The sequence below is a fragment of the Manacus candei genome, unplaced genomic scaffold (genome assembly GCF_025592945.1).
Source record: "Manacus candei isolate 608988 ecotype Guabito, Panama unplaced genomic scaffold, ASM2559294v1 h1tg000087l, whole genome shotgun sequence".
Lineage (NCBI taxonomy): Eukaryota > Metazoa > Chordata > Aves > Passeriformes > Pipridae > Manacus > Manacus candei.
In genome coordinates this window covers 51,795-70,131 of record NW_026138135.1, presented here as the reverse complement: position 1 = coordinate 70,131, position 18,337 = coordinate 51,795, and the positions used below count along the sequence as shown (strand labels likewise).

At 38.6% G+C, this 18,337-nt stretch overlaps 1 protein-coding gene across 1 annotated transcript in view; it reads left to right on the top strand.

The window, feature by feature from the left end:
- LOC127482391 (uncharacterized) overlaps positions 1-17,373 on the top strand; it is an 83,721-nt gene extending 66,348 nt beyond the window's left edge. The window contains exon 2 of the mRNA XM_051812614.1: positions 17,185-17,373. Within this exon, the coding sequence (XP_051668574.1) occupies positions 17,185-17,255 (71 nt within the window). The 3' untranslated portion in view covers positions 17,256-17,373. The remainder of the gene's footprint in view (positions 1-17,184) is intronic.
- The last annotated feature ends 964 nt before the right edge of the window (positions 17,374-18,337 follow it).

The window sequence follows — 18,337 nt, the reverse complement described above, 5'->3', positions numbered from 1 at the left end:
CAAAGGCTCTATTTCACCCTGAGGTTGCAGAGCATCCTGCACAGAGAAGCTCAGTCCTGCCTGGGCACTGTTGGTGTCTCCAAGAAGAGAAAAGTAATGGAGAACAGAGGATGGTGGGGTTTAATAAACAGAATTTTCAGGCTGTCTGGACTGGACTTCTCTTGGCATATCTGGGAACCCTGTAGGGTCCTGTAATTTGTTTCTGCTGACTAACCAAGGCAAGAGCGGCTTTTTAACTTCATCCTGGATATTAAGAAGATAAGTAGGCCTGTTACAGCAGAGAGAGGTGGTAGAAAGTGAAACAAGAGAAAGTGCTGGTAGCTTACAAAGTATAATAGTTTAAAGGGATCAATATATGTATTTGTGAATGTAAATTAGGCTGTAGCCACCCTTCAAATTGACCCCACGAAGGAATAAAACACTAGGATGATCACAGAAAGAGACCACAGGGCATTTGTCTTCTACTTGGCTATAATTTACAACTTAGGGGAAAAAAAAGGGTCCTAAAATGCAAAATACATGAAAATGTTTCTGTCCATGAATAATAATTAACAAAAAAAAAAGAGGTCAAAAGAAAACCTCTGAACTGGCAATGTGAGAGTTATGCTGAGCCAAACATAACTATTTAAAAATAAGAAATAGAACATGAATAATTCCAGAGTTCAATATACAATGAAAAATGACCTTTGAATCAGATCTATCTCTGGGTTTTGTTTTTTTCTGTTCATCCAGCTTTTGAACATGTTCTGAGGCTTTTCATATCAAACAAAGAACTAACCAAAGCCACGCAAGATCTAAATGCTTTGAAGTATTTTATCAGGAGCACAATATCATAATACAATGTCCATGTCTGGAAGAGAAGTGGAGAAAAACAAATTCTCATGTCTACGGGAAAAGGAGACACTGAATGAGCATAGAATTATAGCTGTGAATCTCCCAAAATTGCAAAAACCTTTCAGACCTAAAGTGACCTTGATATGTCTGTATGACTCATTTTATTTTAAAAAATATTTTTTAAAAAGTCAGATAACGAAATCATATAATTCTATTTTTCTAAACTGAAGAAGGGGGGAAGGCATTAGAGTTTTACAGGAGGGAAGAAAATTTTATATCATAAAGGCAATTTAATTTCCAAGACAATTTTTAACTTCATTAGTAATTTAAAATTTTTATCAGAATCTCCTCTGAAAATTACTCTGCATTTGCAGATAATTTGTATGCTACTAGTTGTTATCATGGAAAAAAAGGGTATTTTTTCCTTCAATCATAAGAGGATTAAAGTCTGTTCTATGCTGACTTTTGAGTTGTTTTCTTGACATTCTAAATTCAGAATTTGTTTCCTGTGAGTTTTCTAATCCTTTCACTTAGAATATTCTGCTAAAAAAGTATTATTTTCAAAAGATGATAGTAAAATCATTCTGTTAAAAAAAAAAAAAAAGAAAGCACACTCAGGAGTATTGGAGTATTTTCTTGCAAATATTCAGGGAAAAAGTTGTTCTGGCAGGTGTGTGACTATATACACTATGATGTTTCTATTATCACAACATATCTGTGGATTAATGCAAAATGCAGCCAGTTAGAATCACTGAGAATCTTAGCAGCATAACTGTTACCATCCTGCATATTTAACTTTCTCTAGTAACACACACAAGTAACTCTAGAGCCCATTATTTTTTCTGCATGTTTGGGTCATGAGTAGATCAATTATATGATATAAAAGTAGAAATATAGCCTACTGTTAAATAGCAAAGATGCATTTTTATGAACAGTGTTATGTTTGTACATTCAATATCAAAATAACAGAGATAATGTGTAAGGAAATGTCAGTATTGCTCAGATTTGTGTTTTATTGTCACTTAGAAAGCTGTGTTACCAGGGCTATATGCCTGGCTAAATCACCAGCAGAAACAGAAATGATGCTTTAGGTTTAACTGAAGGGTGAGAGAAGAGAACTTTTAGGATGGGAAATGAAAAAATAGATTTCATTTCAATGTGTCATAGCTCATTTTTGGAAGACATCAAAACATTCTGTATGGTAGTTTATTGGTTGCACTAAGCTGTAAAACATTATTTATAAGGCACTTTTTATTTATAATTGACTACAGAACATATATTTGAGGCAAAACTGAGGGATAACAGTAAAATAATAACTGGGAGTGGGGAGGGTTAAGCTACTCTGCTTAAAATGTGGCTTGGTATAGGGATTTTATTCATTGATGGTACAATGTCCTTGTGGCAATTTTCTGATGTAGTAGTTCTGTCAACTCTTAGCAAGAAGAAAGTGTTAGCCTTCAGGTGGTGGCAGCTACAGGATCCCGCTCCTCAGAGGTGATTCCTTTGTGCTTGGCATACACAAACCTCTTCAGGGAAGGAACCTGACAACACAGTGTTCCTTAAAAGGAGATAAATCCATCGTTAAGTTGTAAGACTCTATTAGGTAATTCTGTCCTTTCCCCAGAGAGTCTTAGTGGGAAGAAATATTGTTTTGGCTGTTGAGGTGGAATGGTAACTGATGTGTTACCTTAAAGTCATATAATTACAGAACACCCTGAGTTCCTTGCACAGGGTCACACCATGTGCCTGAGAGTATTATCCAAACACTTCTTGAGCTCTGCCGGTGTTGGTGCTGTGACTATTGCCCTGGGGGACCTGTTCAGTGCTCATCTACCCTCTAGGGAAAGAACCTTTCCTGAGATCCAGCCTAAACCTGCCCTGACACAACTTCAGGCCGTTCCCTTGAGTCCTGTCCCCGGTCCCAGAGCAGAAATCAGTGCGTGCCCCTCCTCTTCCCCTCATGAGTAAGTAATAATTGCAAAGAAGTTTCTCCTCTGTCTCCGCTTCACAGACCAAGTGCCCTCAACTGCTCCTCGTAAGGCCCCTTCAGACCCTCCTCATCCTTGTGGTCTACTTTGGACACTCTCTAATGGCTTAATGTCTTTTTTATGTGATGCTCAAAACTTCACAGAATATACCAGGTGAGGCCTCACCCGTGCAGAGCAGAGTGGGACAATACCCTCCCTCAACCAGCTCTTGATGCTGTAAGTAGATTCTAAAAATCGCCAGAATCTCCTGTATTAACAACTATTCAGTGCACTCAAAGTTTCTCTTGAGCCCAAGTCCTGTGAGGAGAGGCTGAGGGAACTGGGGCTGTTCAGCCTGGAGAAGAGGAGGCTCAGGGGAGACCTCCTCACTCTCTACAACTCCCTGAAAGGAGGTTGTAGCCAGGTGGGGGTTGGTCTCTTCTCCCAGGCAGCTATCAGTAAGGCAAGAGGGCATGGTCTTAAGCTCTGCCAGGGGAGGTTTAGGTTGGATATTAGGAAGAATTTCTTTACAGAGAGGGTAATCAGATATTGGAATGGGCTGCCCAGAGAGGTGGTGGGTTTTCCGTCCCTGGAGGTTTTTAAGATGAGACTGGATGTGGCACTTAGTGCCATGGTCTAGTAACCACGGCAGTGTTGGATCAAGTGTTGGACTTGATGATCTTGGAGGTCTTTTCCAACCTGGTTGATTCTATGATTCACTGGCTGCTCTGAGTGCAGACCCAAAATTGATTTTTTAGTTTTACAACACCTGGAAGGTTTAAACAGAAAATATGTGCTCTAGCTTGTGATTTTATAGTAGAAAAGCAACATTAGGTTCTCTGTTTGGCTTAATGCATATCTTGATGCCATGGCTGTGCATCACTTGTCAAATCTTCAGGCATGTGCATGAATAGATCAGCATATCATTAAACACAGGTGGAAAGTAATACTTGAGAGAGGTCTGTTCTGCCTCTGGAGATAAAGTACAACTTTCAGTTCAGCTTCCGTTAGAAGTGCTTTTCTTTCTGCTGGTATTAACTGGTCAGATTCTACTGAATGAATCATAATTTGTAAATCTTTCTCACTTTGTCTTTCCTTCTAACACCTGTGGTCTGTCCCAGCTTTTTCTCTACAGGCAGCTGACCTGATGGATACAACAGTTCCTCTTATGTGACTTCCATTGGAATCATATTTTACCAGCTCAAAGACTAGTTTATAGACCTTTCAAATTCAACACATACAATCATAACTTTGTTTTTATATATCTTAATCTCTTTGAAGATTAAGTTTCATCTGTGGGGATTCATGTCAGCAGATTCTACCCTCACATCAGGTTCAATTTAAGACTCGTTTGCTGAATTTGCTGAAAATTATTGGTACAAAAATGAGATATAATACTTATTAGTGGTTCTCTTATGTGGCAAAAATAAATTGAAAAAAAACAGATTACCAATATTATGTTATTTTAGGCACTTGGTAAAAGCCCCTTCTGATGAGTGATGAGATGATTATTCAGGCCAAAAGCTGAGGGTTTCATCCTACTTAAAAACAACAGACGGGTGACTAATGATGAATCTAAGGCCTAATCCTCTAAAGGGTTGCTCCTTGTAATTGCTTTTTTGTTGGCTGATAATAAATTTAAGAGAAAAATAATCCTTTCTGTCCATTTGTAAACTTACTTCAATAATTTTAGTGAAAAATTTCAACATTTCCATGCCTGGAGCATGTGCACTGAAACTAGACAGAGAAATTTGAAGTAGATCTTGGCAATTGACCACTAAAACTTGTTCCTACTTGGACAAAAATAATTCTTTCAATAATTAGAGATGGTAAATATTTAGTAAAGACATACTCCTTTGATAGACAATTCTCATGTAATCTCAATTTAGAGTCAGTCAGTCTAAGATGAACATTTTAACATATTTTCTTCTTTTCATGGAGTTGCGGAAATAAGTTAGGGTATTGCACACACATGTAGTTCCTGTATGAACATAGCAGTCACCTGATAGAGTTGAGTTAAAAAAAATCCTAACTAAACCAAACCAAGCAAACCAAAGCAAACCAAATCCCACTAAAAATTGTAAACAAATAGAAAATCTACAACAGGGGTTCTTTAAGGATTTAATGTGAGAGTACAGAAAACCTTGAGAAAATGAGAACAGAAGGAAACTTCTGGAGCACTTGGCTGTTAAAAATCATTAAGCATGAGAATGCAGATAAAATTTCGTTTGTGTTAAGGAATTTGAGCATGTATAAAATTTCTCCTAGGAAAAACAGTATCTAGTGTTTGTCAGATTTGATTGGTAGAAATTGTCAAAATATTGGCTTTTTCTTGAAATCCTATGCCATCATTCTAAGAGCCTGTCCTGAGTCCTCTTTAGGTGCGCATTAAAGGCAATTTTACATCATGCCATATTCAAGAATGAGGACTGAACTACAGTAGTTCAGGCTTTTTCAGTTTGTGGCTGTGAGTGCAACTGAAACAGCATTTTTGCATATTTTCTGCGTGTAATCCCTTCAGATATTTCATCTGACAGTTGCAATATTTTATTTGCACCTTTTTGCAGAGATCCTTTACTGAGCTACAACGTACTGGACACTTTATGCTTGTAAAGAAAAAGCACATAAATGGCATATTCCTTACCTCAACAAGCTTGTGTGGCAACAGACTGGATTGAAGACACAATGGGGAGTATAACATGAAGGATAAAAATGACAATTAAGAGATTACAATGAAATAACTATTGTGGAAGGACCTGGAACAGAACACATGAATTGTGTTTATTTTGATAAAATCACAGGTGTCATTTCAACACATCAGTATTACAGGATATTTTGTCCGTACATACATTCAGTGTTTCATGGTGTTCTGACTAACACTGGACAGTAGACAACTAATCTCACTGTGTAATGATACAATCCAGAAAATAATACATACATAATAATGGATAAACTGGCATCCAATGCAGAGAAATGCTCTGATAAATGTTCTACCTTAAAGTAAAATAATTTTGGGGCAGAATTACTTCTCTTTTTTCATTATCTATGACTGTTTCTTACTGCTCTAAATGTATGTTTTTCATCATACACAAGTTTGCTTTCCAAGATGTGTAATCAAAAGGAATATTCTGAAGAAGAGGAAAATAGTGTTGTAGAAGATAATTTAAATTCTAAGGTAATATGATATACCTGAAACTGATTATGGCAAAGAAAAGGTTGATATTTTAAAGCTTTAAAGTAAAGTTAGATTGAGATGAAGTTAGTTAATTTTCATGATTGTTATGAAAATATATGACATAAAATGTGTCCTTCTTTATTTTAGGAGCTGATTTCATGTTTCAGCAGAGAATTTTCTTTGTATGTAGTATCATGAAGTTACTGGTCCGTAATAAGACCTGTGGCTTCACTCCCTAAAGTGCTTGTTTCAACTGATGTCTTAAGGGTGTAGTTTTGAATGTATGAGGGAAGAAAAAAAATTTAAAAAATTAGAAATAAGAAAGGGGTACTTGCTCTAGCCAGAAACCCAAGTTTTAAAAAAGACTACAAACACTTCTACAATCTTTGCATACGCAAAAGATCATAAAACCACCATAAATCTTGTACATACTTATTAAAAACTTCATTATTTATGGAGAGACTGCTATTATCCTTGATCTACATGATTTCATGCAGTTCTTACTTTATTCTGTTCACCTGTTACCAGTGTCTGCAGTCACCCATATTGAAGTATATTCACAAATGAGGGATTTTGACGGCAGCTACTTTGCTGTCAAAGGTTTAAATCAGTTTTCTAGTTAACTTAGAGGTAACTGAATACTACATGTTAAGGAAACTCTTTCCATGGCTGGTAGGACTATTTAAAAATCTCTAAAGCATTGATGATGAAACTGATACAAATGAGAGTTCTGCTGTGCTTAAGTTAAGCATGTGTGTAAGCACTTTGACAGATTGTGTTCTGATCAAGAAAACAGTGGAAAGCACCATCTGTTCAGTGACATCTCACGAGACAGTGACAAAGTTCTGGAGCCTAATCTTCAGTGAGGATGAAAAAGAGATCTGTCCAGAGCAACAAGCTATCACAAAATTAATTTACCAACAGAAGCAATCGATTCCTCCACAGTCCCAGGGTCTTCAGCTTCCTTACCCTAATTTTGTGGATTATAAAACAAATAAGTTATAATGCTCCCCTGTGGGACACACAAGGCTCAGTGTTGAGAAAGGAAGAAGTGTAGGTTTAGTTTTCGCATTCTGTGGTAAGAGTGATGAAGAAAATCATGTATCTTATAAATTGACTAATTTGCAAGAGCCAGCTCCAATAATTATTCCTTTGTCTGTAGTGAGACTTGTGTCCCTGCAAGTTGCTGCTTTTTCTTCTTAGTGAACCTCATTTCTGAGAAACGTTCATCCCACGAGCAATCAGATTTTCTTAGGGATGAAATCCTCATTGCAAATTAAATGATTGAGAGTCGAAAAAACCCTAGATATACACCCACATGTTGCCACACTTTACTGTGGAACAAAGTTAAATAAATAAAACAATCAGATCAGATTGGTGGGTCTTGTTGAAAACAACAATGCTTGAAACATTGCGGCCGCTTGAATATGCGGCCTGCTCCCACTCTCATGGTGCACTAAAAAAAAAAGAAAAACAGTTAACCATAAAATATTATTTTATGGTCAGATGAAAAATATGCCAAGTCAGTAAGGCTTGATTGTGGCAGCAGATGACAAATGTAGAGTGGGAAAAATAAAGGAAATGGTGTTTTTCTGGCATTTCTAACCAACCAGGCTCACTCATAAGCCTTGTGTCATTCAAGAGTCAGCATAATTTATTACCAACACCATGAAATATACACTGGAGTGTACAGATCTTTATGACTTATCATTCCTTACCTTAAGGCACCAAATACTATGCTCTGAGCTACTGTAATTCTTCTGTTTCTCTATATGGTTGGTCACCAAAAAGATGACTGTGTTCAATAGATCAGCTGACATAACTGATATCCGGAGTTAATGGCATTAATCAGATGTATGGGAAGGTTCATACCTTGCATGTGCTTGCTCAGGAAACACCAAAGAGCCCTTTACTTCTTCCCTTCATGATGCAAAGGTTGTCTTGGTTGTGTGTTGGGATACCCTTGCTGAAATCAGTGATGGTAGGATTTACAACACTGAATGATTTGTTCTTATTTTTTAACCAAGAAGGACTAGATATTGAAATGCAGGTTATTAACTATCATGAAAGCAAGGCTCAATCTTCAGTTTGCCCCTCTTCAAAATATAAGGCATCTCTGCTGAATCCCAGCTGAGGATCCTCTCAAACCATCTGTACTACCCTTGCTTCATTACATTTATTTACCTAATGAGCATTGTTAATCTGGAGGTTGAATAGCTGATATGAAGACAATCCACACAGCGCCTTCATTCTCTGGCATATCTGTGATCCTTCACAAATTATATAGCAGCAGCTAGCTCATTCAAAACCAGGCAGAAAGAAAGAAAATTATGATTAAAATATCTTTGCAAGATGATCTTTAGCAGTTATAAACTAAGAAAATGTCTATATTTGGTGGAGCTCTGTCCCCATTGACTCTCTTATTACAGATTTGTTACACTTGACTGATATAACAAAGTGTCAGTATAACACCACTTAAGGCCAATTATTTTGCAGCAGCACTGATTTAATGGTTCCCGAATTCCCACATTTTTCACCCTCTGCTGCTAAGACTGGATTTCAGGGATCTGGAGTGGGGTTGTTCACAGCAGCTTCGTTAAATACAGACAGGCCCTGTTTTAATTGAAATGTGCACTGCTGACCAATAACGTCCTGTCCTTGTCTCGTCCACTCCAGCCACAGAAGTCAAATAGTTTCTCCATCATTGCTCAGAAAACTGCCATTAGACTTGCTAACAAGCTAAACATCAAGGATATCTGAACAGTGTGTCCAGTTCATCATAAATCTGTCAGTAACGAATGTGTGACTAAGAGGAATCAAACTGAAAATAAAAAGCTTTTTATATTATCTGATATTTGCCAACTTGACCAGCATCATTATGTCTCATCAGCTGTAAGCCTCAGCTGGTTCAAAAATGTTGCAAAGTATAATATCCAAAAAATACAATATTTAAAAATATATTAATAATCTTTCTCTACACATCTGTGTATCTCTAAACCAATGGAGAAAAGGAGAACTTGGAATGTCACCCTTTGATATATCTGGTTTTCTAAATCACAAACAGAATACAAATTCTTACAAGATTTTAGAGGATATTGGACACTCTGATAATCATATTTCAAAAATATTAATGTCATTCTCTTCATTTTATAAAGTAACTGTGCTTTCCCTGTATCAATTTACCCTTCTGACCCACATATTTCAAATATATAATCATAGAATATTCCCTGTATTAATTTACCACTCTGACCCAAGTATCTCAAACATATGATCCCAGAATAACCCCACAGCTTGTGTTTGAATGACAGAATATCTTTTTTTGAGATTACTACTGACTATAATAATGGCTATTCAGTTACAATTCTATCCTCCTCATTGCAAAACTAAGTAACTAAATTTGCTCATATGCACCTATTTTTGCAACATTCTTACGTAAAGCTAGTTGACCTCATGGAGAATGATAATATCTTCTCCTTGTATCAAAATATAATGTCAGTAAATAGTTGGAAAAAATTATCTAAAAGAATTCAGTAATTTAAAGTTTTATGGATAAATTAAGGCCTTCACATGTGACAGTGGGAATTAAATATCTTCATCTCTTATAAGGTCCCAGGCAGAAAACTAAAATAATAAAGTATTATTATTTTAATAATAACTAAATTTATTCTTCTTTATTTAATTCTTCTTAGTGCTAAAGGTGGCATATCTAATAAATGTATTATATCATCAGTCAAATCTTTAAAAATGCAGACATTTTACTACTTTTACTCCTATATAAAGAGGATGTAATATCAATTATTTTAGTGATGTGCATTAAAATCAACAAATCTATATATTTCTAGACATAAGACACTTTTTTCCCATTCATTGTGATAGAATGCAAAAAACCCACTTTATTTTATACGTAAGATAACAAAAATAGCCCTTTATTCAGGATTGAGCCTCTGTGAGCTGAGACTGTAACTCCCTCCAAAGAGTGAGAACAGGTAGGAAAGTCACCACATAATACTGAGTTATGGCAGAGATCAACATACCTGATGCACTACACACATGGATGCACAGATCTTTTCCATTCCCTGCAGCTCCCACTGGAATGGAATCAGAAGGGACCACTCCAGGCTATAGATTTTTAGCAATATGCTGAATTCGTGTCCTTATCCCCCTCAAAATCCTTTCCAGTAGCTTTGTCCTGTCTAACAAGATGCCAAAGGGACCTCAAGGTAGGGAGGAGTGAACATGCCCTTCCCAGACAGAATGGACTGTCATTAAGGGATGACAAGAGAGATAGAGTTGTCAAAATAATCTTTAATACTCTGGAAATATGAGAAGCACAGCTTGCTTTATAGGTGTACATTTTAGTTTGCCTTGGGCTGTTTATGGAAATAGTCACAAATCCTTCAGGCCTTACAAATCATGTCAGAAATTATTATCTGTCCAACAGCTTGAACTAAAAGTACAATATTCATTATTTGTCATTCACCTCTAGGTTAAAATGTTGTAATTATCTAGTCCTGGGGTGCAAACACTGTCACACAAGGTGGAATATTTTTAGTTAACAATTCCAGGTAGCATATACTCGAAGTGAGGAATTTAACAACAACTTATAGGACAATGTATAAGACCCAGATAGAATGTCTACTTCATAGTGCTACAGATGCAGACTAAATCCAAAATAGTTTATTCATTACTCTTCATATTTAATGGCATCATCAAAAATTTATTTTAAGGTTATGAATGTTATTATGGCTAATTCATACTAATATCTTAAGATATCTATCTACGTAGATATGCTGGTTTATGGAGAGTTTGCTTCCAATGTCAACAAATGCATCAGTTACCAAAATTACATAGAAAGAGCCCTGAGCAGGGCAGACCTTTTCCATACTGATCACAGGGAAGACCCCACCCTGTGCATATCTACTGAAACTATAATAGATAATTCAGCTATTGAATAGGTCAATCAGAGTCCCTAAATTTATGAAGTAGAATTGTTTGCATATTTCAGGGTTTATTTATTTATGTTACCTCTTCCGAGAAGTTGATGTGATGTACCTACTAAATGGAAATGACTGTCAGGAATTCAGTAATTATGTCTGGCTCCTCTGTTAATATTATGACATGGAAACAACATACAAACACAGATTTCAAATATTCATTTATTTCAGGGGTTTTTTTAATTTTATTTTCAATTTGGAAGTATAGGGAATATATATTCTACAGTAAAGAATCTTCATACTTTCAAATTTTATTATATCCCATTTATTTTCCACTTTATTGTTTCCTTTTAAATTGTTTGAGCTGTAAGTTCAAAAAATAACCACTCTTTAAAAGGAAACTCTGAGACTTTGTTAATAAATAGAGATACTTGCATTTAAATTCATGTGAGCTGCTGAACCGTTCTTCCAACAAATGTCTCTAGCTGAAGTCATCCGCAAGAACCACATTCTGGTGACCCAACTTGTTACTTAAATGGTGCAAATGATTCTTGGCTTTGTTGTCTTGGTTTGGAGGTCAGAGCCAAGAGCCTACTGTAAGATCTCTATAGTAAATGAATCCTCTGATGTTTGCCCAGAGTCATTTGATGGGGCTTTCCCAGTTGACTTCTATACATTCAAAGTTCTCCTTGACACAGAGCATGAATCCCCACCTTCTTCCTTGGCTGTCTTTAGGGCTAATGAGAATATGACAATGATTAAGTCATGTTGTTTTCAAAAGTGACATAATAATGTCTGTAACTAATTGCAAAAATATTTCCTCTTTTTTTTTCTTCTTTTTTTTTTCTCTTTGATAATGCAATTTGCATTTATAACTTATTGGTGTATTATTTACTCCCCTAATGCTTTACACAATATTCACAATTGTCATGGTTTGAGAGCCTCAAAAAAATCCAATTCCCTAGTCCAAACCCCCTCCCACATCTCAACCCAAATGTGAGATGGGTTTACCAGACACCACACGAGACTCAGAATGGAGGAAAGGGAATATATTACAGTGACTGCACAAATAAATACTACAATACATTATATACAATCTTAGCTATCTCTACCATGACATAAAAGTATTTACAATGGATCAAATCTCTTCTCCCCTCCAAATAAAATCCAGGAGGGAAGAAGGAAATGATCTTTTCCACTCTCAGAGCAGCAGTCTCTAAGGCAGCAGGCTCTCTTCCTCTCATGTAGCATCTGTAGCTGAATCTCTGCCAGTACACACGAGGGGTATCCAAGCCCCTCGACCCGTCGTCTTCAAGCGAGGGTCTTCTCTTCTGTGGACTGCGTAGCAGGGACAAAACTCGCTTCACCACGGTCATATCATGGGGTGTAAGACCCCCATGAAGGTCCCTTCCTCAGGGGATTCACCCCTGAGTCAGAACATCTCAGGCAGCTTTCAGTTGAAGGCCTTTGCCTCAAGAGTTCTACCAGAGCTCCTGTGCTCTGATCTCAGGCTGCCAGCTTGGTAGCAGCGGCGAGGGGGGCCAAGGTCACCCCCTCTGCATTTCTTTAATCGTCCCGGTCCTGCTTTCCAGGACACCTGAGCTTTTCAGCTCCTTTCTGCAGTGATGCTGCAGTTTTAGGACTTCAGTTCAGTAGGAGTCCATCCTTTCCACTTCGGAAAGGTCACAAAAGGAGTTTGGGGTTTTTGGTTCATTTTCTTACCCCAGCTCTGTCTCTGTAGAGCTTAGTTGTGCTCTCTCTGTTGCTGGTTCTCTCTTGGCTCTCTCAGACAACTCTGTGTCTTCCTTGGCTGCATGTTTGTTGCTACTTCTTCAGTTATCTCTTGGCTCTCAGCCACAATCTCTGGATGCTGCTTCTGCTGCTGCTCTGTCTCTGCTCACTCACGGTGGAGAAAACTTCTTTAGCTTTCAGCCGCAGGTACTTAGCCTAGCCTTCCGCTGTTTCAAGTCTCTGTAGCTCCCAGCTGAGGCTAGGGGGGGGCCCAGAGGTCCCAAGGGCCTCCGAGCCCCTTCCTCGTGGCTTTCACAACATGGCTACTTCTTCAACAACAACTACAACTAACTTTCTCTTCTGTTCTGCTTGTAATATGTTTATATTTTGCAGAAACGCTCATTGGGTAAAACCTCAAAACTTCGAGGGTCACCACCCCCTGGGGTTTTACCATTTTATAACTTCAGGGGGAAAACTTTTTCCCCCCACCACAACAATCTATTGAAGTTGTGTAGTTCATCACAACTTGAAGATAATAGAGATAACTTGAAGTTATCTGTGCCCAGTTCACACCCCTAGTTCAGAATTTGATCTAATGGAGCCATTTCTGGCATTTGGTAAGGAAAGGTTAGAGACAGCAAGTAAAATTTGCCCTGGACAGGGATAATACAGTGCTGGTTCAGGACCATTAGGACATCACAGGAAAGCAGTTTTTATGAGGTTAAATGTCCTCACTGGGGTTTTGAGAAAATATGGTATTTAGGATGCTGATATAATAAAAAGGAAGAAATTATATTTCCTGTCTACATTGGTCTAAAGCAACAGGACTGTGTTATCATGCAAAATAAGTCCCCCAGAACATGAAATGTACAGATATTTTCCTTTTTGTTTCTCATGAATCTCATAAATCTCTCACAAGGAAGGAACACAGGATTGTAAGCACAAGCTTTAAATATCTGTGACTTACAGGTTTTTAATTGTGGTAAGCATTGGGTGTGAAAAAAAGTAGCCTAAATATTAGTAGCTATTAGAATTATTATTACAATTAAGTACTTTATCAGTTCATATAGAAGGGACTTACAAAAATACATTATTTTCATAACAAAATATAATTTATTTGGAAAAACTTGAGCCAGTTCATTTGTGGTTGGTTACTGGGCAAAAAGAGCTCAGGTTTATGTAGATATATTTATTAAATAATCATAAAATTGTGGAATCATAGAATGGGCACTGATGTGGACAGGGACACCTTCCACTATCCCAGGTTGCTCCAAGCCCTGTCCAACCTGGCCTTGGACACTTCTGGAGATGGGGCAGCCACCGCTTCTCTGGGCAACCTGTGCCAGGGCCTCACCACTCTCACTTTTTCCTAATATCTAATCTAAATCTAATCTTTTGTTGCTTTTATAGCTCAAGAGCTGGTATTATTTGCTAATTTTAAATTCCCTCAGAAGCAGGCCCTTTACAGAGAAAATTTCATTAAAGGTGAGGATATTTCACACAATAAAGTGCCATTTCAAATAATGCCCAGACGGCCTAAGCTGTTCCAGCCTCTCCTTTCTGTAAATTAAAAATGCTTAAGTGTGTCACAGTTCTTTTCCACCAAACGGAGTATAATCCATTTAGGAGATGGATTTTACCAAATATGAGGAAGATGGAACTGCAAAATGCCAGGGAGCAGTGGGGGCAAGCTGCTTGGAGAAGGAGGGTAAGACCAACATCACTTCAAAGGAAAACTTTCAGTAATATAGAATTTTGTTTTGCCTTTTTGGTACAGAATTTTGCTGGATGAGAAACAATGAGGAGGAGGCTTTTTCCTTTGAGTGGTCACTCTACCTCTTCAACAAACAATCTTTGACTACCATATTTATTTATGTTCTACACTCATCATTTTAGTGGGGGAGAAGCTTGTGTGCCCTTATGAGGTTGCGAGCTGTGCTGGCAGTGGTATATGTCTCCAGTAGCGTCTCCCATGCCAGACAGGTCAAAACTGAAGGGTCAGATAAAATATGTCCATGGACAGGATGAGCTCGCTAGTCTTCTGGCAGTCATCCTAGGAGAAGGACAACACTAATTCCAAACCCAGGCAGATGGAGCTTACTTAGCCCTGTAAGGCCATCCATCTAAGAGAAGGATATTCTAATTAAACCTACATCCTGAGGACTTCACTGTCACCATCCAAGCTTGCTAGGCCCTGGCAGATGAACCTTAGGAGTAAAGGGTGGGACCAGTTCTGCACATGTTGTGCCTCACCTAAAAAAATCCACTGTGCAGGTTCGAGGGATAAATCCACATTTGTAAAGCCCTGTAGCAACAGGTGAGGGACAAAATGGCAGGTGAAAGGTGCACTGGAAGCCGTAGACCCAACCCTGCGTGCAGGTGATTCAGGACATTGGTCACTTGAGACTGACACCGGAGATGACAGTCTGTTTCGACAGCATCTTGAATGACCAAGCAGCCTTTTTCAAGGAGAGCACTGCTTGCTCCACTTGGAGAGGGGTCTAGAAAAGGTGGCCTAACTGAAGTTCATCTCCACCCTTCACCCAGTTGGTTAACCGCGACCAACGGGCTTCTTCTGATGCAGTCGAATAAAGATAAAGAGACAAAGACATACACCTGTCTTCAAAGATGTACTCAAATTGACACTCACATGCTGGAACATCAGAACCATGCTTGATACTGTGGATAGTGGATGTCCTGAGTGTCATTCTGCTCTAATTGTTCACAAACTGTCATGACTTAACCTTGACATTGCTGCTCTCAGTGAAGTTTGTCTCCATGAGGAAGGAGCCTTAGAGAACATGGTGCTGGTTATACACTCTATTGGTCAAGTAAACCTAGAACTGAAAGTCATCTTTCAGGAGCTGGCTTTACGTTTAAAAACTTTATTGTCTCTAAACTTGAAAATTTGCCAACAGGTCATTCTGATCGTATTATCTCCTTACACCTCCCACTACACAACAAGCAACATGTTGTTCTCTTTAGTATATATGCCCCAACTCTCCAAGTTGACACTGCCAAAAAGATAAATTCTACACTGATCTGCGCCGCCTTACCCAAAAGGTTTCTGCAGATGATAAGATCATAATCCTTGGTGATTTCAACACCAGAGTAGGAAAGAACTCTGAAGCCTGGAAAGGAATATTAGGCAAGCACTGGAAACTGCAATGATAATGGACATCTTTTGCTAGAGTTTTGTATGGAGAAGCAGCTCACCATCACCAACACTATCTTTTAACAGAAAGATAGTTTGAAGACAACCTGGATGCATCCTCGATCCAAGCGTTGGCACTTCATTGACTATGTTTCAGTGCAACAGAGAAAAGTTCATGATGTTCATCATACTCGAGTGATGCCTAGTGCAGAATGTCAAACAGATCATCACCTTGTATGTTGTAAACTTAAGTTTCACTTTAAGTTCAAACCTAAAAGGGGCGGTATTCCAAAGAGGAGACTCCAAGTTAACAATCTTCAAACAGCTACAGTGAGAGAGCTTTCAGGCAAACCTTCAAACTAGACTCGAAGATCATTCCACAAATCCCTCTCCCGAAACACTTTGGCAACATAGTAAAAATAGCATCCTGCAGTCCTCTAAAAAATCCTTAGGGTTCTCCTTCAAGAAAAACAAGGACTGGTTTGATGAAAACAATCAAGAAATCCAGGAACTGTTGAGGAAGAAGAGAACTGCTCACCAAGCACACTTTGCTCAGCCATCTTGTTACGTAAGAAAACCAGCCTTTCGTCTTGCATGCAGTAAGCTCCAACAGAAACTTCGAGACATCCAGAACAAGTGCTGAATCAATCTAGCAGAAAAGATTCAATTATGCACAGATATGGGTGATTACAGAGGATTCTATGATGCTTTGAAAGCAGTGTATGGACCTACGCATCAGGTTCAAAGCTCTTTACTCAGTGCAGATGGTCAAATACTTCTCACAGATAAAATGTCCATTCTGAATCAATGGTCTGAACATTTCCAGACTCTTCAGTACTAACTGTGTAGTTCAAGGCTCAGCAATTCAGTACATTACAAAACAACTGGTGAAGAATGAATTGGACATTGCCCCTACTATGGGAGAAATTCTTAAGGCCATACAGCAGGTGAAAACTGGCAAGGCAACTGAGGTTGATGGAATTCCACTTGAAATCTAGAAGCATGGAAGCCAAGTACTCCATTCTAAATTTCATGAGTTTGTGGTGCATTGTTGGGAACTAGGTGAACTACCATCAGACCTTCGAGATGCAGTCATCATCACTTTGTATAAGAAGAAAGGAGATAAATCAGACTGTTCAAATTACCGTGGTATTACTCTGCTTTCCATTGCTGGTAAAATCCTGGCAAGAATACTTTTGAACAGATTAACACCTGCTATTGTGGAAGAACTTCTACCTGAAAGCCAATGTGGTTTCAGAGCCAATAGGAGTACCACAGACATGGTATTTGTTCTCAGACAACTGCAGCAGAAGTGTAGGGAACAGAACAAAGGACTCTATGTAACTTTTGTTGATTTCACCAAAGCTTTTGATATTGTGAGCAGAAAAGGTCTGTGGCAGATTTTGGAACGTTTAGGATGTCCCCCCCAAGTTCCTCAAAATGATCATTTTGCTTCATGAGAATCAGCACGGCCAACTCAGATATGGCAATGCACTTTCTGAGCCTTTTCTAATAACCAGTGGTGTGAAACAAGGTTGCGTTCTTGCATCAACTCTATTCACAATCTTCTTCATCATGATGCTCCAAAGGGCCAAGGCAGACCTTGATGAAGAAAACGGTACGTGCTGGTTTAAAAGTTAACCAGCCGGGGAAATGAACTCAACTCAAAAGAGAGATTGTAAATCAGAATAACAATTTAATAAAATAATACAATAAGTACGATTATACAGACAAGCAATTTGGTTTTAACCCACAAAACCCAAATGTATAACCCAGCACCCTGGGGCATGAACAAAGGGGTGTTTCTTGCCCCCCCCTGCCCCCAGTCCAAAGTAAAGGGAGAGGGGAGAAAAACCTGCTGGTGCGAGAGCTGTTGCAGTCTGGTCAAAAGTGGTGACTGCAGTCCAGTTGAGGGTGATGAGCTGCAGTCTGGTTGAGAGCGATGAGCTGCAGTCTTCCTCTGGATCACATGAGTGGTAAAAAGGTTCCAAAACTCCAAGTTTATATATTCTCCAGTTCAGGCAGGAATGCTCAGTCCTTCCCTCAGAGCGGGGAATTCCATAAAAGGGTATGAGGACAGGAACATCTACAGGCCTCTACTGCTAACAATTTCTGGGAAATGGCATGGAAGGCTATAGAATACACAGTTTTGGGTTACACCCATACCATGATGAACTGGTCTCAGCTGTCCTAACTAGGACACTGTATCTACATCTGATATCGTACTGATTGAAGCCTATTCACCCTAAGGCGACTGAAGGCCCACACTAAGACCTTAAATCATCTTGCCTGTGAGCTGCTTTTTCTGATGATGCTGCCCTCATTGCCCACACAGAAGCAGCTCTGCAGTGTTTAACATCCTGCTTTGCAAAGGCTGCTGAGCTTTTTGGTCTGGAAGTCAGCTTAAAGAAGACAGAAGTTTTCTACCAACCTGCACCTCAGGAAGTCTTCCATCATCCCCATATCACCATTGGCGAATTAGAGCTCAAATCAGTCCAGCAGTTTAATTATCTGGGAAGCATCATCTCCTCGGATGGTAAGA